Here is a 22,500-nt window from a genome sequence, read left to right as displayed (position 1 = left end):
AAGACCTCACTGAAGCGCAAAGGCTAATGGGTTAGATCAGCGGTAGGAGATCCCTGTTCCTGATATCAAAGCAGTGGCACATTTATGGCTCCAAAACACGTGAGCAAATGAAATTGTATTTATATCTGAGCGGCCCAGACGAGGTCAGTCCTTCTGCATTGGGGCCAGGCCTCTACCGAGGTGACATGCATTGTGAGAATGACTGTACATGTCTGTGTTTGCGTGAATCTCGCAGGTCAGTCACCCTCACCAGACACGAAGGCCAGAGCAGTGGAGGAGATGATGGAGCGAATCAAGAAGGGGATAGTGCTGAGACCCACCCAAAAGCCGCAGCATGTATGCCGAGCGGAGGCCTGGTCACCCTCCTATTCCAGACCGCCAGCTGCACACGCCTCCCTCTCACCTCACTGGCCAAGGCTCTTAGGCTCACGCTCCGTCGCCGTTTAGCGTTTAATTAGCCAAAGCGAACGTCTGGGCACGAAGTCAAATCCCCAGATCCTGAGTAGCGTTTTTCCAAGTCAGCTGATCGTGGCAGATTTCCCATTAAACCTGTAGCACAATAAACGTTGACAGACAAACGCAGACTCCAGTCATGGCTCCGAGCATTGGTAGGCTGCTGTAGCGCCTAAATGGCTTTATATGGGTGACAGGGTAGCATTTAGTGGCATGACTGTGGATGTGTTGGTCAAAATAAAAGAAGGTGCCAAGTAGCATAGTGTGTATCTGGTGCTATTGCCCATAACAGTCTCCACAATTATTCAGTGAACTGTCATCGTGGCAAGACCGCTGGCTGCAGTACTACCACTGCCCTTTCATACTAAATAGGAGAGCCTGCCACCAGCTGTATGAGGTTCTCCTCTGTTTTTAAAGATACAGTATTTACCTACATCACAGGCGTATTATCTTGAAATGAAAGGAAACAAACCTTAGCATTCACAAACCTATATGCCGATAATGTAATGCAAGCCCCCCCCCGCTACATGGAAGATGATTAAGCAGTGAGGCCAGCATGCTGTACTGCTGAAGCCTGTAACAGTTCATGGTGTTCTCTCACATCTAATACTAGTAAATTGATCAGGCCGATCTAGCAGTCAAATTTCGAGCAACCTGTATGTCTCCACGGTGACTGCTTATCCATGGCAACCTTTGACCTTTCCCATTTCTTGCAGGTCGGGTCGGAGGATGACTGGAGGGTCAGTATTTTCTAATCGCTATTAATTGTCATAAGTGCAGCGCTCCAGGGTAGTTTCCCTGTCTCGAAATTCCAGGCTCTGCTGCCCTTTGTTCTGGATACTTTAGTGACAGTGTGGTGCCATGTATCTTTTGCATCTCAGGATCAGAGGAGCGATAAGAGGAAGTCTGCAGTCCTCGAGCTGCAAGGAATGCTGGTAAGAAAAGCGCCAAAGCAGCCAGTTGCAGGGAAGTGTTTCTTTCCATGCTCCTTAGCGTCTCCTGATCAGGCGGCGGCGCAGCATAGTGGTAAGGAGCAGGGATGTAAATGTCTCTGTGGCGCAATCGGTTAGCGCGTTCGGCTGTTCGAGCCCACCCAGGGACGGAGATTTTTTTTGTAGCGGCAGTGTAGCATACCGGTTAAGGAGCAGGACTTGTAACCGACAGGTTGCCGGTTTGATTCCCTGCAGGGGCACTGCTGCTGTACCCTTGGGAAAGGTACTTAACCCACAATTGCCTCAGTACAGCTGTATAAACGGATAACATGTATAAACTGTAACCTATGTAAGTCACTCTGGATAAGGGCGTCCGCCAAATGGCAATAATGCACTGTAATGTAATGATCGTTCGCTCATGGAACTGTGTTAACGGAAAGTAAAAACAATGTAAGACTGCATGAATGCAATACCCATCAGCGATCTTATGTGGACACGTACAGAACTCCATGAGGCCGCAAGGCCACAGAAGGGGGATGTCCCGAAAGAGGATCAGCCGCCATGTCGGAGAGTCGGAGTTGCAGGCGGTCCTACAGAGGAGGAGGAGGGCCATGGGGGGCGACCGGGAGTCTCCGACCCCGCCCAAAACCCAGGGTATGGTGCCATGCCCATCACCGCGTACAACACTGTCAAAGAGCTCCTGTATACAAGCACTGTGTATTCTTAGGCCATGACAGGGCCATTAGACTGATTATCAATACTGACTCTCACCCTGATAGGGAAGGAGGAATGTATGAAGGCCACAGAAAAATATTAATCATAAAAGTGTTCTTTGTATGAAGTAATCATGGATTCAGCACAGAGTGTATACCATGGGATCATATTTCATATTGTTGCATTTTTCTCATTTTCATTTATGACATTGAGCCTCCATGCTTGCATCCACACCTCCCCTCTTCATCATCCTCTTCCTCCCCCAGATCCACAACCGGCAAGCCCCGCGAACAGCACCCTGCCCTGGGCAGGAGAGAGCGGCAGCGCCCCCGTGCTGCGGAGGCTGAAACAGAACAGGGAGAAGAGGGATTCCCGCATCAGGGCCTCCGAGTGTGTCATCTTCGAGAACAGCTGAGACCTGCAGGCGGGTAGAGGTTCACTGGATGCAGGGTCTCGGGGAGATTCACAAAATGATTGATTCACCATGTAAGACAGCTTGAGGGTGCAAAACAACCTCACTCCAGACAATACTTGATAAAAGTATTGTCTCCCATCACCAGAAGTCACTTAAGGAATGTTGTTTCTTTTGGATTCCCACATGAAAAGAAATGTGTCAACTGGAAGTCCAATAAAAAAAGAGAATCTGGCTGTTCACCTACCTTATTGTCAGGTTCTTTCTTTTGACTTTCTTTACCTGCCCAGACCTCCCCTAGCCCAGCAGTGGGCCCTGCTCAGTGGGCCAGTGGGCCAGAGCAGTCACATCCCACAGTCCACTGGGGGGAAGTGATGCGTGTCAGAGTGGGTGGGGCATTGTTTGGGTGGCTCTGCACATGTGCTCGCAGAGGTGCCAGCAGGGGTTTGGTACCTGCTGCTTTGCCCTCATAACCAAGTCACAGTGGGTTCCATAGCTGATCTCAGGCTTTGGTCAGGAGCGAAAAGTGAATGCAGTTGTAGCTGTTCTGGCCAATGCACAGCCATTACAAACTGCTGGAAGAAGAAATATTTACAAAAAATATTTGTTTTATATTGATAGTTAATTTTAAAATTTCAACATCAAACACGGTAACCAGCCTTACTAGAGCCGTAGTAAACCAAGTGTGTGCTGTGACCCACAAAACAACTCAATGAAAATTTTTATCATTATTAATATTATCAAATCTGCATTGAACACCAAATATTTCACAAGTAGCACCAGGATTTTAGCTAGCACCAAAGAATGAATAAATGTATCCACACATAATAATTACATCACAACCAAATCCTGTAAATGTAATTCTCCATCAAGCATCCATTGGGGAGTTAACAGAAGCTTCTGGAACTCCTCAGCAGCATAAGAAACAATATTGCCATCAAGTATTTAAGGACACAAAAGAAGGCAATTCATTTTACAATTAATTCCTGTGATTAAAATAAAAGTGTGTGGAAATGTCAGTTAAGAATCCTGGGTTACTAACGTTCTTCTGTGACGGGCAAGGAAAAACAGAAGTTGAACATACCAGTTTCCTCTCTGACATCCAAAATCAAAAACATCACTGGAATGATTGTTACCTTTCCAGAAGCAGCGTGGAAGATTTTTCACCACAGCATGCTTTGAGAAAAGTAGTTAGGGATCAAACCAAAAGCAACAATGGTAAATCTTAAATGTGAGATGCTTCGTATTGTCGGTATACAACACCTCATGATGTGCCATTCCACACTAGCTGCATGAATTTGGTGTTGGATGGCAGAAGCCAAGACATGAAAAAGGAGCAATACAGTTTTGTTAGTTTGATTGGTCAGACAAAACAAAAATGCTCATCATCTTATGTTTGGTCATATTAAATTATGTGTTCTAGTATTCTCTCTTATTCAGAGCAACTTTTTAGATTTTAATCATTTACAGAGCTGGGTACTTAGTGAGACAATTTGGGTTACAAACCCTGCTCCTTACCAGGGGGTTCAGCTGTAGTAACTATCCTGGGATTGGAGCCAGTGACCTACAGGTTACAAATCCTGCTCCTTACCACTATGCCGCATTGCTGACCCCAAAAAGGTGAAGCTTGTGTTGGAAAGAACATCTCCCCCCATGTGAAATATGATGTCTGATTGCATCACATGTGTATTGTAGGGAATTCTGGATAAAAAAGGCTTCAGCTAATAAGCTCAATCTTTGTTGAAAAAGAGACCTTCAGCATGATAACAACCCAAAATATGTATCAATTTCTGCACAGAGACAGTTAACCATTGGAAAAAGCAATGTTCTGGACTGCAATATACAGCTCAGAAAAGTGTCTAAACCTCATTTGAAAAAGAACAAAGGAAGCATCAACACACAAGGAAGACTACACAAAATATTGTTTGTGTGAGTGTGTGAACTCATGCGATCCATTTGCAATTATTTATAAAAGATACGCGGTTGCTCTATGCATTTTTGTCATTAATAGAACTGTAGCCAATTTTATTTATGTGATCAAAAATGATGCATCTAGCACTCTGCATGTGAGGTTTCCTGAGTGCCAAAAAGCTTTAGAGAATGGTTCAGATTTAATGCATGCCAGTCTGATTCTTTTATTTGTTTTGCAAAAAAAAAAACCCTTTTCTTTAAGATTTTATATAACTACCTGCTTGCTTTCACAATCACTAGCTAATGGAAAAACCATTGCAGCAAGGAGAGTGTCTCTACATCAATTTCCAGTTATTCTGTTTTTAGGACTCACTACGGCGCAGTTGAAGAATGAAATCTCACCGTACACTACTTTTTAGTCTGAAACCTGAGGTGTTACCAAGCTAAAAGCCGCCAGGTGATTTTAGCAATTCATCTGAAAGTGTCTGGCGGGGATCTTATGACTCCTTTTTCTTTCACGCTTTCACAGTCTTGCACTTTGAAAAGCATTTGCAATGGATGGGATTATTCTCACTCTGACACATTTGCACTTAACCTCGTTTTTTTTTTTTTTTGGATATCGTGCATTTCTTGGAAAGCCACTTTTTATCAGCCCTCATCCCTACATAATTAATATCATACACTTTTTTCTTGTGAAACAGAAATGTGCCCTTGTACGGTGTGGTAATCCAAAAAATATGGTGAACATAACAATCTGTGTGTATATATTAGTCTACGTGTATGTGTTTGTGTTATTATTTCTTGTCAGAGGGTGTTATCAGTTCAGATTTCCGATCAAACATCAGGACATAATTTTTTTCTAAATGGCATCGTATATTTTAACATGTAACCCAAAATGAAACTCTTGGTTGTGAACACCTCCTCCAGCAGGTCAGCTGCCTTTCGTCAGTATACTTTTTCTATGTTTTCTTGATTGTTAATAGACTCAGAGTTCAGTGAGCTAATAATCACTGATTCTCAATCCTGCTCCTGAGGGCCCTCTGCTCTGCACGTTTTCCATGTTTCCCTGCTCTACCTACCTGACTGAACTCATCAGTGGCACTTTTGATTAGCTGAGCACACCTGATGAAAGCATGTTAATCACACTAATTTCAATCAGGTGTGTTTGGAGCAAGGATAGATAGAAGATATGCAGGACAGTTGGCCTCCAGGAGCAGGACTGAGAAACACTGGGCTAATTTATCACATGAACTGATCCACATCATCTCTTGACAAATTTAGGTGCAGCTCTTGTACAATAAAAGTCGTTGGAGCTTATCGAGTTTCATAGTGACTGATGAATTAATTATACCACATCATTCAAACAAAATCAATTTACCCAAAACCCACATGCAGAGGTTAGACAAAAAAATACCCAAGCGACCGAGCGCTGTTTAATCTAATGCTGTAAAATGGGTTATGATTCCTCCACAACAAAGATGGCGCTAATACTAACATACACATTTTTTACGAGCTAATACAATACTCTCCCGCACAGCGCTTTCCTCCCTGTCTGAAGAAATCAAAGGGAGGATCACTGTACTGTTGTAATATTTCATAACTATTAGTGCTGGCTGGTTTTATAGTTTAATTCATATTTATAGGTGTTATTTACAAGGAAGGAAATGTGGTTTATTTATTTGCTTAGCTGGTTGTCTCTTGTAATACAGATCTCTTTCGTCACTCTAGCGATTGGTGAGTTTCTTTCTGCCCTTTGAAGTGATCAGCTAACGAGGGGAGAGGTTGGACTCCACTTGTTTGGCTAAGACTTTCCAGCACTTGGCCTCGGTATTTTTTTTGCAACCAGTCCTGGTATCCGCGATGTCAGTCACGGTTTATAAAAACTCAAGGTCGAAGTCGAGGATTTGACACCGTCAATCATACATGTATTCAGATTGACACAGATATCCAGTTAGCTTGCAGGCAGGGTATGACATTAGGCAGCTAGCAGCCGTGCTAGCTAAGTGGCCCCGCGACTTTGGTTTTAGAGCATTATTAGCTAATGCATAGCTAGCTAATAATAGCTGCATTTAAATTGTGTTGTGTGACCTGCAAGAAACTACATTTTACCAAACGACAAGTTTTCGGTGCGGCTGTGTGTAAGCGTCATTAACTCCCTGTTCATTTCATAAGGCGTCAAACCCAGTTATGTTTCTGCAACAGTTGGTGATCGCAATAACTATGTGTATAGTTAACTGTTAGTCACCTGTGTATTCATCTGATAAAATGGCTGATGTCGCATATTGCTGCAAAGAGACAAAGAGAATCTGGGCACTGACATGTAGGGTGTAACGCCAAGTTTCTATCGGGACTGAACCAGTTTGTAATAATTTCTCACAGACCATGTCCACGTCGGCAGTTTTTGTCGTGGCTGAATGACTCAGGCGGAGTGAGAATTAGTTAGGTAGAAAATGACAGCATACACGTGCATCATATTATCAGTGATCGTCACATTGTGCAGCTAGTTAGGTAACTAGATTATTATTAGTAATTATATTCACTGAATTCGGGCTTACATCGGTTCGCTGCTCAGCCTAACTGGAAAGTAGGTCGTTGTCTTTGGCACTGGTCAGTGTCTTTAGAAAGTCCTTGTTTCCCCACCCACAATACCATCGTTAAAAATCAGTCCATGTTTTTCAAGCCTAAACGAATTCGTGGAAAACACGCTACCTGGTGTTAAGTAGCCCAGTGAAAGTTGGATTTAATTATATTTACGGACGTCCACACCCGTTTAGGCGTGGTGTTATTACGGTTGACGTACATTCATTGTTTTCGGAGGAAAACTACATTTTATCATCTGTTATTTGTAACCGAGTATGCTTTTCGCCGGGCTTCTAAACTCGGTGAACCAAAGTTTAACCCACTATCAGAACTGTGTCAAGGAGGAATTGTGTTTTATAAGCTACCCTCTTGGAATAGAAAAGTAATGTCCTATCTAGCTTAAGAAAAACATCTCTGAGGAGTTTAAAATGTGACTTTTATAGACCCTGGGGTACACAGAAATGAGTTTGATGCTATTAATGTTGTATGCATTATTTAAAGAATATCTGTTTTATGTACCCAAGGGGCAGCTGAGACTATGATTTCTGGAATTTTCCAGCACTATAGTGTCATGTTAAAAAAATGAAGAGGTTGTGCCTTCGAAGAGAGGATAATTGCAGCATATTTTGGGATAAAAGGTTAAAGGTTATCTTTCAAAAGCAGTTATAAAATCCCTTTGGATGAATTATACAGTGAGTTCAGAAAGGTAACAGATATTGTCTTGTTGTATTGTCCCTTGTTTTGTAGTCAGAGATTAATGTGATTTTTTACGATGACCTTATATGACCTTGATAATAATTCAGCTTTGAAACTGAATGGCCTTATCCATTTGGTCTTAATTAGTGCCTTTTTCCCCACTCCAGGAGATTTTTGCAGATATTCTTCAAACACAAAGTACTTTTAAAAGGGACTGCAGGTGGCTCAGTCAAAGGTCTCTGTGGTTTAAAGGACTGTAAGAAACATCAGAAAAAAATAAGGTCTGATGAATATTCAGTAGCTAGTTTTGCTGTGTTGAAAAGAAAGCCATCCATAAGAGCTGGGGCCAGTTAAGTCACTGCCGCCACGATGTCATACCAAGGCAACCTTTGGGAGAGGAAAGGGAGAAAATAACACACAAAACACCGGGATTTCAGTCAGGCCCCACTCGTTTTGTGTGTGGTTCATTTAAGAGCGATGCGGCGATCGCACAGTGGCATGGAATATAAGCGCTTGTCATACCTTGTTACGCGGTCTGCGGTACTGCGGGGCAGAGTTCAAGAGTGCATGGCATTTGTTTGTCAGTTAAGGGCTGGGAACGCTTTCGTGCGACCGAGGACCTTCCCGCTCTGACGAGTGGCAGAGCATCCCGCTTGCCAGGCTGCTGTGGACCGACACCCCTGTGTTTGATATGAACGCTTTGACTTGCTACCAGTGCTTGCCTGGAGTAGCTTCTTTTTTTTTTTTTTGGTCTGGGGGGGGGCATTGCAATTGGCTGCCACTTTCAGTTTTATTGTGGACTTTGTTGAGTATGTGGCGTGTGTGTCTTTACTTATTTATCACTTGCTCTGCCTGTTTTTTTTTTTGTTTTTTTTTGGGGGGGGGTGCGGAGGGGGGAGGATGTATGCAGGATAGAGATGTAATAATATTTGTTATGTTCGTTTTTTTGGCTGATCGTCAGTGTTGGTGTTTTGTTTCGGTCGACAGCTGCTGGCCTGTATTATTTGGCAGAATTAATAGAAGAGTACACAGTTGCCACCAGCCGAGTGATAAAGTACATGATATTGGTGAGTTGAAATCTCCGAGCCCTTTTGCAGTCTGATAGAATGCGTTTCTACATGGTTAAATCGTCTGCACCATGTTGCTGTTTTTACATTGCTTTCTTGCTTCTGTACTGTCAAATAATTCTAGAGAAATCAAGTGTTCTTTCAGTTTAGCCATGTGAAACATAAAATGCTTATGAAAGCTGACAAAATATTATTTCTTGCAGATATTCGCTCTCTATCTCTACTTTCTCTCCTGCTCTCTCTCTCTCTCTCCCTCCCTGTCTCCTTCTCTTCCTTTCTCTCTCTCTCTCTCTCTCTCTATATATATATATATATATATATATATATATATATACTGAATACATACACACACACACAGTATATACAGTTATGTCACTTTTCTTTGATTTTTTTAGGAGAAACTGAGAGGGATTTTTTTCTGTCTGTTGTAAGAAATTGCAACTTGTACCACGTTAAACCTCTCCGTCTCCATCCTTCCCTCTACTGATCTGTCTTCTCTCTGCCTTCCCTTCCTCTCTCTCCCTCCCCAGTTCTCCACAGGTGTGCTGGCAGGACTGTACCTGTTCGAGGGGTTTCCAGCGCTGATGGTGGGTGTCGGCCTGTTCACTAACCTGGTGTACTTCGGCCTACTGCAGACCTTCCCTTACATCCTGCTGACATCACCCAACTTCATCCTGTCATGTGGTGAGTTCCCATCTTACATCATTCCATACTGTTATATATATATAGATATATAGATATATATCTTAAACAATATATGACATTATGCTGCACCAGCACCTACCTTATTTACCTGTGTACCTGCTTGCCAGTAAATCTATTTATCTGTCCTGTTCACATAGCTGATTTCATACAAATTCATTGGAGCATTTCTGCATAATTCAGAACAGACCCTTTTCCATTTCAGTTGGTTTACACCATTCGATGCTGGCCTGATCATTACAGGCATATCTTAGTAATCTTGTGTTGCTGTAATAAGACTGATATCCTCAGGGCCTGCAGCCCTGATCTTTCCATCTGACGGCTGTGTCAGTTGCTTAATCCAAGCCTTCTCTCTGTCCAGTGCTGGTGGTGTTGAATCACTACATGGCCTTCCAGTACTTTGCAGAAGAGTACTACCCTTTCTCAGAGGTAAAGAGAACCATCCAACTTAACCGGACCAGCTACACCACAGTACCTATGCTTCACAGCACAGCCTTTAAGACACTATATCAGTAGAGTCTGTAAACTAAACTGAAAATATTCATTTACTTTGTAGGGTGGCAGATGCTTTTATCTAGTGTCTTACAAAGCGACTGTATAAAAGTGTATATAATAAAGCCACAAAACCAACAATACATGTAGTTGGAGTTATAGAATATATTGAATAGAGTTATGTTCAAACCAGGTGTAGATCAGCCTAGCATTCTCCCTTTCGCATTATCAATATAGTTTTGTTGTCGCTGAAATGCTTGTTGTGCACACAGATACATCAATAGCTGCTTTAGCCTTGAGCCTTTTTAACACTGTGAATGGAGGAAAAAAGATGGACGGATCGAATCTCACCCTTTTCCTCCTCTCCCTCCTCCTCCTCTTCATTTGTGTACTCCTTTTTCCTCCTTTTTCTGTTCCTCTCCTTCTGTGTCTTCCTCCTCCTCTTCCTGTGTGTCCTCTCTGTGTGTCCTTCTCCTCCTTTCCCCCTCCTCATCCTCCTCCTCCCCCTCTTCCTCCTCTTCCCGCGCCTCCTCTCTGCGGTTCAGGTGTTGGCCTACTTCACCATCTGCCTGTGGATCATCCCCTTCTCTTTCTTCGTGTCGCTGTCTGCGGGGGAGAACGTGCTGCCCTCCACCATGCAGCCTGGAGGTGATTATGCCCCCGTTCCCGCTCCCCGCAGGCCGGGACAGCTCAGGAGGGACCCTCGGCTGGTGGTGTGAGCAGAGGCGGGACTGAGTCCGGGAGGACGATCTTAATCAGCCGTGTTTTCCCTTAATTATGAACGAGGATGCTGGGTTTATGTCTCATCCGCATGGCAGAAATACAGTGAGAGAATGGCATTGATAAAATGATTATATTTTACACCCCTGTAAACGTTGTTTGTGTTGTGGTGAGGGACCACAACCTGATCGGAACCCTTTTATCTGAACGTGATGTCGTGATGATAACAAAAGCACAGCGTGGCTGAATGTTTGCTGTTCATATGCTGTCTTTGGGAGGGAGTCCCCCACACAAACCACCATCACTGACAGTGGCTGAAGGTTGAAAGTAGGAACACGTAGCCGTCTCATCATCGGCCTCTTCATGGTTCATCTGAGCAAATGAGTCAGCTGCGATGTGTTTGTTGAAATGTTTCTTTTCCTTGTTTAGGCTTTGTATTTCTTTTTTTTCTGTGTTCTCCAGGTGCTTCTGTGGTGCTGATTCGTCTCTTTCCCCTCTCTCTCTACTTCTCTCTCTCCCTCTCCTCCTCTCCCCAGATGACGTGGTGTCGAACTACTTCACCAAAGGGAAGAGGGGCAAGCGCTCCGGGATACTGAATGTCTTCTCCTTCCTGAAGGAGGCAGTTTTGCCCAGCAGGCAGAAGATGTACTGAGCCCCCTACTGGTGGAGGCTAGGAGAGTGACAGGGGGTGCAGGACGGCAGTCTCGGTAGGGGGGGGGATGACACCGCCCCAGCGCGGGGCCAAACGCTGCCGTGGGTGCGTCACACGTTTACTGGACCCCCCCCTAATCCCCCCCCCCCCCCCCAAAAGGAACCGCTTCTCTAGCTGCATCGGACTTGTTTTTTTTTTTTTTTTTTAGGACTTGATTTTTAGGACATGATTTTTGTCTGATTCGGGAGAATGAGGGCAAGGGGTGAGGTGAGGTGAGGTGTAACAGCAATACTTGGTGCAGTTGAGCACAGCGCTTTGTTGTATTTTTAATCTGTTCATCAAGGAGTCGGAACTGCGGCCTGCGTGTTTTAGCATGTGCGCGCGTTAGCGTTTTGTGTGTGTGTGTGTGTGTGTCTGCGTCTGCGTGTGTCTTTGTCTAACTTCTTTCTTCGACGCCAGCTGTTGCTCTCGTGATCATTTCCTTTTGTTCGCGCAATTTTCCTTCTGATTGTACGAAACGATTCTCGGTTAAACCTGAGGCACAGGTGAGAGTAAATATTTGCACATCCACCGCACAGTGTGCCCGGGGCGGTCCGCGGACACGCAGTACCTGGGGGAAGGGCTTGCCCGGGAGAGGGCTATGAAGCAATGCTAATAAAGGTCTGCAGAGACGGTGTGAAGTGTGTGCTGCTCTGTCCTGTGGTGCTGTGGGTGAGGAGGCCGGGGGGGGGGGGGGGGCGTGAGGTTGAACAGAGGTCATAACATGCTGCCACAGGGGTGTTAAGTGCTGCCGGGGGTGCAGGGGGTGGGGGGGCACTGGCAGGGAGGCCCCTGTCAACAGACTCTCACCTGGTCACTGAGTGACAGAGCGGAGCTCCGGACGACCCGCCGGCCCCCCAGGGGAGAGAGAGAGAGAGAGCGGGGCGATCGACGCCGCCCTTCCTCCGATGTGACCCAGGTCACCGCAGCTCCGCCCCCTTTGCTGAGTGCTGGGTGACCCAGGTCCTCAGAGTCACAGATTTTTCCCGAGGGGGAGAGTGGCCCAGACCTCAGCGGCACCCTCTGTTCAGATACAAACAGGCACACGCACCACTGCCTGCCACCTCTGCCGCCCAACACTCAGAAATTAAAGCCTGCTGCTGCTACCTGTCTTTGCTTCCTAAAACAGACTGTTGTAGTAAAGGGGGATTTTTATTACTGTTCTTAATAATTCACATTAACAAACCATTGAATCTCAGTGTGCAGAAGGCACGCTTATTATGTCTGAGGAGCGGTCAGTGCCCAATGATGGAAGTGTCTTTTGCTCCTCGGTTATTAGCCTTAGAACTAGGTCTTAGAATATGAAATCTGGTTGGAATTTTTCAAGCTGTTAATTGACAGCCGTAGTAGTTTTTTGTACTTTTTTAAAATGCTTTTACTTGACATTAGCAGATGCTCTTTTACTGTTTTTTTTTTTTTTTACAATGTTATTCATTTATACAGGTGGATATTTACTGAGGCAATTCTGGGGTAAGCACCTTGTCTAAGGGTACAGCAGCAGTGCCCCATTGGGGAATCAAGCCAGCAACCTTTTGGTTACAAATCATGCTCCTTGACCGGTATGCTACATTGCCGCTGCAGAAGGTTCTCTATCCCCAGGTAGGCTCAAACCATCAACCAGCAACCTTTTGGTTAGGAGTTCTGCACCTTTACCACTATGCTACATTGCCACCCTTAAAAGTATGCTACCTGTAAATGTTCATAACTCATGTTAAGGTCTTCTTTCAAAGTCATGGAAACACACATGCTTGTATTTGGAAGTGTAGCCATTTTTGAGGGCAATACAATTACATTTCAAAACATACCACTGCTTCCGACGAGGATGGGATTCGAACCCACGCGTGCAGAGCACAATGGATTAGCAGTCCATCGCCTTAACCACTCGGCCACCTCGTCTGCATGTTCTGTCCCCCAGTGGCAGTTGTCAGGCCCCACGCAAAGGGCAACAGTTGGGCCTTCAAACACTGTCCCTATTCCAGTCTCCACAAAAATGATAAGCATCAACTTTGAAGATCTTTTTTTGGGCATTAGAACCTATTTTATTTAAAGAGGCTGCGTCCCTGGGTGGGCTCGAACCACCAACCTTTCGGTTAACAGCCGAACGCGCTAACCGATTGCGCCACAGAGACTAGCACATACAGCCTTCTGTGAGATGAGGTTTTGATCACATGACCCAGGGCCTCTCCTCTGAGGGAGGGGTTGGGGGTTGGGGGAGTGAGTCAAAAAGAGAAGCACAAACGGTGGAGTTACAAGCCCGGCTAGCTCAGTCGGTAGAGCATGAGACTCTTTATCTCAGGGTCGTGGGTTCGAGCCCCACGTTGGGCGTAGATTTTGCCAGCTCTCATCATGATCACAAGACGGAGAGTAAGATGTCAGCAATGGTTGTAACCGTATGCTACACTGCCGCCACAAAAGAACCATCGTCCCTGGGTGGGCTCGAACCACCAACCTTTCGGTTAACAGCCAAACGCGCTAACCGATTGCGCCACAGAGACCTGTGTGTTTTTGAATCCTGTGACAAACATCTGTGGTCATATGGCCTAGGGCTTGCTCGCTGATAGGAGGAGGTGAAGTCAGGATGCAGTGAGCAGGAAATCACACGTTATTCATGAGCCTGGCTAGCTCAGTCGGTAGAGCATGAGACTCTTAATCTCAGGGTCGTGGGTTCGAGCCCCACGTTGGGCGTTCCTTTCCTTCAGGAAGCTGTTTTTCACACACTCCTTGTCACCACATCTTCCTCTCACATTTGCCCCCAGGCCCCACAGAGGCATCACAAACTAGTTCATCCGCTGGCTTCTTCAGGATGTGTGGTACTGTAGGTCCACCAGTGCACCTTAATGGCCCATATTATTCAAAGAGAGGTGCCAAGTGACACAAATCAGTTACCCATCTCAACCTTAGCATAATAATCATTACATTAGTGTACTCCACTGATTCTCAATGCTGCTCCTGGGGCCCCCCTGCTCCGCACGTTTTCCATCTTTCCCTGCTCTGTTTACCTGACTGAACCTCATCGGTGGCACTTTTGATTAGCTGAGCTGATGAGAGCATGTTAATCACACTGATTTCAAAGAGGTGTGTTTGCAGCAAGGATAGATAGAAGATATACAGGACAGGGGGGCTCCCGGAGTAGATTTGAGAATACGAGTCAGCTTTGATGACGCAGCTTCCCCGCCCCCCCCAGAGGGGGTTCCATGTAAAAAGGCTGCGTCCCTGGGTGGGCTCGAACCACCAACCTTTTGGTTAACAGCCGAACGCGCTAACCGATTGCGCCACAGAGACTGGCACAGGCAGCTTTCTGTGAGATGAGGTTTTGATCACATGACCCAGGGTCTCTCCTCTGAGGGAGGGGTTGGGGGGGTGGGGCAGTCAATCAAAACGAGAAGCACAAATGGTGGCATTACAAGCCCAGCTAGCTCAGTCGGTAGAACATGAGACTCTTAAAATCAGGGTCGTGGGTTGGAGCCCCACGTTGGGCGTAGCTTTTGCCGGCTCTCATCATGATCACAAGACGGAGAGTAAGATGTCAGCAATGGTTGTAACCGTATGCTACACTGCCGCTACCAAAGAACCATCGTCCCTGGGTGGGCTCGAACCACCAACCTTTCGGTTAACAGCCGAACGCGCTAACCGATTGCGCCACAGAGACTGGCACATGCAGCCTTCTGTGAGATGAGGTTTTGATCACATGACCCAGGGTCTCTCCTCTGAGGGAGGGGTTGGGGGTTGGGGCAGTGACTCAAAAAGAGAAGCACAAATGGTGGAGTTACAAGCCCAGCTTGCTCAGTCGGTAGAGTATGAGACTCAATCTCAGGGTCGTAGGGGAGCAGGGTGAGAGTAAGGGGGGCACAGTACACATTGGGCAGGGCACCCTGCTCCAGCAGGTAGGCGAGGCAGGCGTGGGAGTGCGGTGCATTCCAAAACATACCACTGCTTCCGACAAGGATGGGATTCGAACCCACGCGTGCAGAGCACAATGGATTAGCAGTCCATCGCCTTAACCACTCGGCCACCTCGTCTGCATGTTCAACCACCCAGTGGCAGCCGAACGCGCTAACCAATTGCACCACAGAGACTGATGCCATGCATGGAATTCTTCTTTCATGCAATTTTTCCTCAATTCAACAGAATTACAAATTCATTGCTCAAAATAATTGCTGCAATGTAGTTAAAAGGTCTTTGTGCAAAACTAAAAATCTTGATAAGCTTCACATCTCCCTGACAAAGACAGTTTAAGTCAATCATTTATTTGACAAGGAAATTTAAAAAAAAAAATTCAACAGTAACAAACAAGAGAATAGTTCTCTGTGTCTATCATTACATTACATTACATTACATTACATTACTGGCATTTAGCAGATGCTCTTATCCAGAGTGACTTACTTCGGTTACAGTTTTTTTTTTTTTTACAATGCTATCCATTTAAACAGCTGGATATTTACTGAGTTATTAACCTGAGTGGGTTAAGTACCTTCCCCAAGGGTACAGCAGCAGTGCCCCAGCGGGGAATCAAACTTTCGGTTATGAGACATACACCTTAACCACTATACTACATTGCCACCCTTAAAAGTATGCTACCTATACATTTGCATACCTCATGTTAAGGTCTTCTTTCTAAGTCACGCAAGCACACATGCTTGTATTTAGAAGTGTAGCCATTTTTGAGAGCAATACAATTACATTTCAAAACATACCACTGCTTCCGACGAGGATGGGATTCGAACCCACGCGTGCAGAACACAATGGATTAGCAGTCCATCGCCTTAACCACTCGGCCACCTCGTCTGCATGTTCTGTCCCCCAGTGGCAGTTCTCAGGCCCCACGCAAAGGGCAACAGTTGGGCCCTTGGAACACTGTCCCTATTCCAGTCTCCACAAAAATGCTAAGCATCAACTTCGAAGATCTTTTTTTGGGCATTAGAACCTATTTTATTTAAAAAGGCTGCGTCCCTGGGTGGGCTCGAACCACCAACCTTTCGGTTAACAGCCGAACGCGCTAACCGATTGCGCCACAGAGACTGAGGCCATGCATGGAATATTTCTTTCATGCATTTTTCCTCAATTCAACAGAATTACAAATTCATTGATCAAAATAATTGCTGCAATACAGTTAAAAGGTCTTTGTGCAAAACTAAAAATCTTGATAAGCTTCACATCTCCCTGACAAAGACAGTTTAAGTCAATCATTTATTTGACAAGGAAATTAAAAAAAAATTCAACAGTTACAAACAAGAGAATAGTTCTCTGTGTCTAACTGATGTCTGTGAGTCGTTACTGCAAACATTGCCATAACATTTTTGCAACTTGCAATGTTGCAGGAAATGCTAGTAGTGGCCAGGTTCAAGTGTCTCCGCAAGGTGCATGGCCACTTCTGTCCAGGGTGAGGTGTGGGGGCAGGGTGACCGCAGGTGTGGCAGGTCCAGCAGGTGGGTGGGGTGGAAGTCGAGGGGCGAGACGAGGCGGGAGGAGCCAGCATTGGGGAAGAGAATTCTCTGCACCATGTCCCAGGGTAAAGACGGTAGCAGGTACGAGGCTCCGTCTGAGCTGGTGGCGTACTGGGCCTGGCCGTCAGTCCCCTTGGAAAGCGTCACGCTGTCCCTCAGGTCAGGCTCCGGGGGGGTTTCCTCGGGCCGGGTGCTCATGCGTACCCCCTGCGGCCCACTGATGGTGCCACACGGGGGCTTTCGTGGATTCGGGCTGATGTTCCACATCTCTCGCAGAGCTTCCGGGACCGGCTCGCAGCCCCTGCCCCGCCGGACTGTCCGGCGCTTCTGGGTCGCGTCCTTCCTTTCGGGGGAGAGGCGGTGTGGGGCCACTCGGCACAGCGTGTTTTTAGGGACCGGCTGCAGGAGAGGTAAACCCTTCACCTCTGCCCACTCCTTCACCCTCCGCTCACTGACGCTCTCTCTGGAAGCCTGAAACGGCCACAGTAGAAAAGGGTCACTCCGCTGCAAGTCCTGCCGCATCTCACACCCATTTAAATCAATAAGTCCTTCTAGAAAGTAATCGTGACAGTCAGTGACAAAAATCTAGAGCCCAATTTTCTTTCCTTCAAGTCAGAAATATTGGTCATTTTGAATCTTTGTAAGTTAGCTCACTATCGTACTCAAGTCCACGATTCCAAGACTAATATGGACATCCTAAACACTGACTACTCACATATTTTTTATAATTATTCCTGGACTCTTTCAGTGTTTATTATTGCATTATTTCATGATGTTGTAATGTATTATACATTAAATTCATAAAATTACATGTATCTCAGTGGCAACTGATGAACTGCTAAACTCTCTGTGTTTTGACAGGAGTTATACAGATTTCATGTTTTACCAGGTGTTTTTCATAAGGGAGTTCAGCTCCAGTGGAGACCACATTGTCAGAGAAGGTTGCGATCGTGTTCTACATTGTCACACCTACCCACAATGCACTTCACCTAAGTCACTCACAGAGTCTGCCCCAATCAAAAAACAACCAAACACCCAGCACAGTATAACAACCACTCAGACAAACGTAACTGAAAAGTCACCTTTGCTTCTTCCTGTAGCTGTGTGTGTGTCATGACCAGTGTCTGTTTAAGCTTCAGGAGGGCCCTGCATCTCTCTATCTGTCTCCGTTTCTCCTCCTGCCACATGGCATCCTGAAGGAACCTGTGATGCACATGCAACACACACATGTAAACACAAATGAGTACGTCAGAGAGAAGGATTCTGTCAGCGCAATGCAGCTTTACCAGAAAACAGGCCAACACAAGACCAGGGGAGCTGAAAAGTGATTGGCTGGAAAAAGTCCTTCTGAACTAGTGCTGACACATCCTTAAATTGTTAACTGTAATTGAACTAAGTTGCCCAGCCTCAGCTATTGGGAAATAAATTATTACAAATGCATACCTGGTGATCACCCTGTGCCCCCAGATTCGGGCGAGGTCCAGGGGGGTGTGGCCCCTGCTGTCCTGAGCATTCATGTCCGCCCCCACCTGGACAAGCGTCTTGGTGCAGTCCAGCAGACCCTCAGTGACGGCCAGGTGCAGGGGAGTGAGCCCCTCCTCAGTGGAACTGGGAATAGAGGAATAAGCCATTTAGAGGACTTACTGCTTCCTCATACTTATAATGCTGTGAAACTGTGGAAATGCTGGCGTTTCCCAAAAGTGTGAGATTACGTTACATTATTGGCATTTAGCAGACGCTCTTACCCAGAGCAACTTAGATGAGTGACAGTTTTTTTTCACAATGTTATCCATTTATGCAGCTGGATTCTTACTGAGGGAATTGTGGGTTAAGTATCTTGCCAACAGGTACAGCAGCAGTGCCCCAGCAAGGAATTGAACCGGAGGCTTTTCAGTTACAAGTCCTGCTCCTTAACTGGTATGCTACACAGCCACAAAAGACCCTTCGTCCCTGGGTGGGCTCGAACCACCAACCTTTCGGTTAACAGCCGAACGCGCTAACCGATTGCGCCACAGAGACTGACACATACAGCCTTCTGTGAGATGAGGTTTTGATCACATGACCCAGGGTCTCTCCTCTGAGGGAGGGGTTGGGGGGTGGGGCAGTCAGTCAAAAGGACAAGCACAAATGATGGAGTTACAAGCCTGGCTAGCTCAGTCAGTAGAGCATGAGACTCTTAATCTCAGGGTCGTGGGTTCGAGCCCCACGTTGGGTGTTCCTTTTCTTCAGGAAGCTGTTTTTCACACACTCCTTGTCACCACATCTTCCTCTCACATTTGCCCCCAGGCCCCACAGAGGCATCACAAACTAGTTCATCCGCTGGCTTCTTCAGGATGTGTGGTACTGGAGGTCCACCAGTGCACCTTAATGGCCCATATTATTCAAAGAGAGCTGCCAAATGACACAAATCAGTTACCCATCTCAACCTTAGCATAATAATCATTACATTAGTGTACTCCACTGATTCTCAATCCTGCTCCTGGGGCCCCCCTGCTCCGCACGTTTTCCATCTTTCCCTGCTCTGTCTACCTGACTGAACCTCATCAGTGGCACTTTTGATTAGCTGAGCTGATGAGAGCATGTTAATCACACTAATTACAAAGAGGTGTGTTTGCAGCAAGGATAGATAGAAGATATACAGGACAGGGGGGCTCCCGGAGTAGATTTGAGAATACGAGTCAGCTTTGATGACGCAGCTTCCCCGCCCCCCCCAGAGGGGGTTCCATGTAAAAAGGCTGCGTCCCTGAGTGGGCTCGAACCACCAACCTTTCGGTTAACAGCCGAACGCGCTAACCGATTGCGCCACAGAGACTGGCACAGGCAGCCTTCTGTGAGATGAGGTTTTGATCACATGACCCAGGGTCTCTCCTCTGAGGGAGGGGTTGGGGGGGTGGGGCAGTCAATCAAAACGAGAAGCACAAATGGTGGCATTACAAGCCCGGCTAGCTCAGTCGGTAGAACATGAGACTCTTAAACTCAGGGTCGTGGGTTGGAGCCCCACGTTGGGCGTAGCTTTTGCCCACTCGCATCATGATCACAAGACGGAGAGTAAGATGTCAGCAATGGTTGTAACTGTATGCTACACTGCCGCTACCAAAGAACCATCGTCCCTGGGTGGGCTCGAACCACCAACCTTTCGGTTAACAGCCGAACGCGCTAACCGATTGCGCCACAGAGACTGGCACATACAGCCTTCTGTGAGATGAGGTTTTGATCACATGACCCAGGGTCTCTCCTCTGAGGGAGGGGTTGGGGGTTGGAGGTTGGGGGTTGGGGGTTGGGGGTTGGGGGTTGGGGCAGTGACTCAAAAAGAGAAGCACAAATGGTGGCGTTACAAGCCCAGCTTGCTCAGTCGGTAGAGCATGAGACTCAATCTCAGGGTCGTAGGGGAGCAGGGTGAGAGTGAGGGGGGCACAGTACACATTGGGCAGGGCACCCTGCTCTAGCAGGTAGGCGAGGCAGGCGTGGGAGTGCGGTGCATTCCAAAACATACCACTGCTTCCGACAAGGATGGGATTCGAACCCACGCGTGCAGAGCACAATGGATTAGCAGTTCATCGCCTTAACCACTCGGCCACCTTGTCTGCATGTTCAGCCGCCCAGTGGCAGCCGAACGCGCTAACCAATTGCACCACAGAGACTGATGCCATGCATGGAATTCTTCTTTCATGCAATTTTTCCTCAATTCAACAGAATTACAAATTCATTGCTCAAAATAATTGCTGCAATGTAGTTAAAAGGTCTTTGTGCAAAACTAAAAATCTTGATAAGCTTCACATCTCCCTGACAAAGACAGTTTAAGTCAATCATTTATTTGACAAGGAAATTAAAAAAAAAAAATTCAACAGTAACAAACAAGAGAATAGTTCTCTGTGTCTATCATTACATTACATTACATTACATTACTGGCATTTAGCAGATGCTCTTATCCAGAGTGACTTACTTCGGTTACAGTTTTTTTTTTTTTTTACAATGCTATCCATTTAAACAGCTGGATATTTACTGAGTTATTAACCTGAGTGGGTTAAGTACCTTCCCCAAGGGTACAGCAGCAGTGCCCCAGCGGGGAATCAAACTTTCGGTTATGAGACATACACCTTAACCACTATACTACATTGCCACCTTTAAAAGAACGCTACCTATACATTTGCATACCGCATTTTAAGGTCTTCTTTCTAAGTCACGCAAGCACACATGCTTGTATTTAGAAGTGTAGCCATTTTTGAGAGCAATACAATTACATTTCAAAACATACCACTGCTTCCGACGAGGATGGGATTCGAACCCACGTGTGCAGAGCACAATGGATTAGCAGTCCATCGCCTTAACCACTCGGCCACCTCGTCTGCATGTTCTGTCCCCCAGTGGCAGTTCTCAGGCCCCACACAAAGGGCAACAGTTGGGCCCTTGGAACACTGTCCCTATTCCAGTCTCCACAAAAATGCTAAGCATCAACTTCGAAGATCTTTTTTTGGGCATTAGAACCTATTTTATTTAGAAAGGCTGCGTCCCTGGGTGAGCTCGAACCACCAACCTTTCGGTTAACAGCCGAACGCGCTAACCGATTGCGCCACAGAGACTGGCACATACAGCCTTCTGTGAGATGAGGTTTTGATCACATGACCCAGGGTCTCTCCTCTGAGGGAGGGGTTGGGGGGGGGGGGTAACAGCGAAATGCGCTAACCAATTGCGCCACAGAGACTGACACTTTTTGTTTAAGCAGTGGTACTCAGGACTTTCACAGCCAAGCGCCCACTTCCCCTTTTGTGAGGGGTGAGGGGGGAGGGTGAGTGGAGCGGGGTGAGGGTGAGTGGAGCGGGGTGAGGGTGAGGGGGGCGGAGGTGAGGGGAGTGGGGTGAGGGTGAGGGGAGTGGGGTGAGGGGAGCGGGGTGAGAGTGAGGGGAGTGGGGTGAGGGGAGCGGGGTGAGGGGGAAGGGGAGTGGGGTGAGGGTGAGGGTGAGGGTGAGGGTGAGGGGTGAGTGGAGCGGGGTGAGAGTGAGGGGGGCACAGTACACGTTGGGCAGGGCACCCTGCTCCAGCAGGTAGGCGAGGCAGGCGTGGGAGTGCGGTCGGCTCTGAGCGCTGACCACCATGTGGAGGGGCCTCCGTCCGCGGGAGCAGCAGGCGTTCACGTCGGCGGCCCGGGACTCCATCAGCAGCCTCAGGCAGTCCAGGCGACCGTGGAGGGCAGCCACGTGGAGGACCGTCAGACCCTGCAGCACACACACAGGGGCACACGGTCACGCTCACGCACACGCTACAGGCCGCGTCTGCAGCTGAGCAGGACACAGGGGACAACAAGCCTTTGGACGGGCGTAAAGTTGGCAAGCTTCCCTCCTCCCCTGTTTCTCATATACGCCCTGTAACTGGTAGGATAAGAGTGACGCCTTCAACACTGTAATGTGGCACGCTGCTTACACCGAGGCACAGAATGGTCACACGTTCCGACATTACATTGCATTACATTGCCTTACATTACATTACATTACATTACATTACTGGCATTTAGCAGATGCTCTTATCCAGAGTGACTTACTTCGGTTACAGTTTTTTTTTTTTTTTTTACAATGCTATCCATTTAAACAGCTGGATATTTACTGAGTTATTAACCTGAGTGGGTTAAGTACCTTCCCCAAGGGTACAGCAGCAGTGCCCCAGCGGGGAATCAAACTTTCGGTTATGAGAC

At 46.8% G+C, this 22,500-nt stretch overlaps 3 protein-coding genes and 18 non-coding genes across 21 annotated transcripts in view; 6 read left to right on the top strand and 15 right to left on the bottom strand.

Moving 5' to 3' along the window:
• Positions 1–2,653, top strand: part of shtn2 (shootin 2) — an 11,074-nt gene extending 8,421 nt beyond the window's left edge. The window contains exons 13-17 of the mRNA XM_036551792.1: positions 236–336; positions 1,170–1,193; positions 1,335–1,388; positions 1,889–2,039; positions 2,366–2,653. Coding sequence (XP_036407685.1) covers positions 236–336; positions 1,170–1,193; positions 1,335–1,388; positions 1,889–2,039; positions 2,366–2,514 — 479 coding nt within the window. The 3' untranslated portion in view covers positions 2,515–2,653. The remainder of the gene's footprint in view (positions 1–235; positions 337–1,169; positions 1,194–1,334; positions 1,389–1,888; positions 2,040–2,365) is intronic.
• Positions 2,654–5,988: 3,335 nt separating this feature from the next.
• On the top strand, positions 5,989–11,473 carry tex261 (testis expressed 261). Its single transcript, XM_036551829.1, has 6 exons — positions 5,989–6,156; positions 8,686–8,765; positions 9,296–9,449; positions 9,829–9,896; positions 10,505–10,607; positions 11,216–11,473. Exons 1-6 carry the CDS (start codon positions 6,087–6,089, stop codon positions 11,329–11,331), a joined length of 591 nt encoding a protein of 196 aa, XP_036407722.1. The 5' UTR covers positions 5,989–6,086; the 3' UTR covers positions 11,332–11,473.
• Positions 11,474–13,184: 1,711 nt separating this feature from the next.
• Positions 13,185–13,266, bottom strand: trnas-gcu. Its single transcript has one exon. It is a non-coding gene; the product is annotated as a tRNA-Ser (tRNA).
• Positions 13,267–13,425: 159 nt separating this feature from the next.
• trnan-guu lies at positions 13,426–13,499 on the bottom strand. The gene has a single exon. It is a non-coding gene; the product is annotated as a tRNA-Asn (tRNA).
• A 123-nt stretch (positions 13,500–13,622) lies between these two features.
• trnak-cuu lies at positions 13,623–13,695 on the top strand. The gene has a single exon. It is a non-coding gene; the product is annotated as a tRNA-Lys (tRNA).
• Positions 13,696–13,791: 96 nt separating this feature from the next.
• Positions 13,792–13,865, bottom strand: trnan-guu. Its single transcript has one exon. It is a non-coding gene; the product is annotated as a tRNA-Asn (tRNA).
• Positions 13,866–13,982: 117 nt separating this feature from the next.
• Positions 13,983–14,055, top strand: trnak-cuu. Its single transcript has one exon. It is a non-coding gene; the product is annotated as a tRNA-Lys (tRNA).
• Positions 14,056–14,578: 523 nt separating this feature from the next.
• Positions 14,579–14,652, bottom strand: trnan-guu. The gene has a single exon. It is a non-coding gene; the product is annotated as a tRNA-Asn (tRNA).
• Positions 14,653–14,945: 293 nt separating this feature from the next.
• Positions 14,946–15,019, bottom strand: trnan-guu. Its single transcript has one exon. It is a non-coding gene; the product is annotated as a tRNA-Asn (tRNA).
• Positions 15,020–15,307: 288 nt separating this feature from the next.
• trnas-gcu lies at positions 15,308–15,389 on the bottom strand. Its single transcript has one exon. It is a non-coding gene; the product is annotated as a tRNA-Ser (tRNA).
• A 684-nt stretch (positions 15,390–16,073) lies between these two features.
• Positions 16,074–16,155, bottom strand: trnas-gcu. The gene has a single exon. It is a non-coding gene; the product is annotated as a tRNA-Ser (tRNA).
• A 160-nt stretch (positions 16,156–16,315) lies between these two features.
• Positions 16,316–16,389, bottom strand: trnan-guu. Its single transcript has one exon. It is a non-coding gene; the product is annotated as a tRNA-Asn (tRNA).
• A 305-nt stretch (positions 16,390–16,694) lies between these two features.
• The window catches only part of LOC118793566 (ankyrin repeat domain-containing protein 53-like), an 8,100-nt gene continuing 2,294 nt past the window's right edge, over positions 16,695–22,500 (bottom strand). Inside the window, exons 2-5 of the mRNA XM_036551791.1 lie at positions 21,828–22,027; positions 18,258–18,422; positions 17,897–18,017; positions 16,695–17,285 (exon numbers count right to left, since the gene is read on the bottom strand). Of these exons, the coding sequence (XP_036407684.1) occupies positions 16,695–17,285; positions 17,897–18,017; positions 18,258–18,422; positions 21,828–22,027 (1,077 nt within the window). The remainder of the gene's footprint in view (positions 17,286–17,896; positions 18,018–18,257; positions 18,423–21,827; positions 22,028–22,500) is intronic.
• trnan-guu lies at positions 18,760–18,833 on the bottom strand. Its single transcript has one exon. It is a non-coding gene; the product is annotated as a tRNA-Asn (tRNA).
• Positions 18,957–19,029, top strand: trnak-cuu. The gene has a single exon. It is a non-coding gene; the product is annotated as a tRNA-Lys (tRNA).
• On the bottom strand, positions 19,553–19,626 carry trnan-guu. Its single transcript has one exon. It is a non-coding gene; the product is annotated as a tRNA-Asn (tRNA).
• trnak-cuu lies at positions 19,751–19,823 on the top strand. The gene has a single exon. It is a non-coding gene; the product is annotated as a tRNA-Lys (tRNA).
• On the bottom strand, positions 19,920–19,993 carry trnan-guu. The gene has a single exon. It is a non-coding gene; the product is annotated as a tRNA-Asn (tRNA).
• On the bottom strand, positions 20,317–20,398 carry trnas-gcu. The gene has a single exon. It is a non-coding gene; the product is annotated as a tRNA-Ser (tRNA).
• On the bottom strand, positions 21,079–21,160 carry trnas-gcu. Its single transcript has one exon. It is a non-coding gene; the product is annotated as a tRNA-Ser (tRNA).
• trnan-guu lies at positions 21,321–21,394 on the bottom strand. Its single transcript has one exon. It is a non-coding gene; the product is annotated as a tRNA-Asn (tRNA).

This window comes from Megalops cyprinoides, chromosome 18 (genome assembly GCF_013368585.1).
Source record: "Megalops cyprinoides isolate fMegCyp1 chromosome 18, fMegCyp1.pri, whole genome shotgun sequence".
In the NCBI taxonomy this organism is placed as follows: Eukaryota; Metazoa; Chordata; class Actinopteri; order Elopiformes; family Megalopidae; genus Megalops; species Megalops cyprinoides.
The sequence above is the reverse complement of the archived record's forward strand: the minus strand, read 5'-3'. Positions and strand labels throughout refer to the sequence as shown.

Bases quoted from the DNA above. Each gene is read 5' to 3' on its own strand.
- tex261 (XM_036551829.1), top strand. From the start codon at position 6,087: ATGTGGTTTATTTATTTGCTTAGCTGGTTGTCTCTTGTAATACAGATC. The intron at 6,157-8,685 runs GTGAGTTTCTTT...TTCGGTCGACAG, and splicing joins TTTCGTCACTCTAGCGATTG to CTGCTGGCCTGTATTATTTG. The intron at 9,897-10,504 runs GTAAAGAGAACC...TCTGCGGTTCAG, and splicing joins AGTACTACCCTTTCTCAGAG to GTGTTGGCCTACTTCACCAT.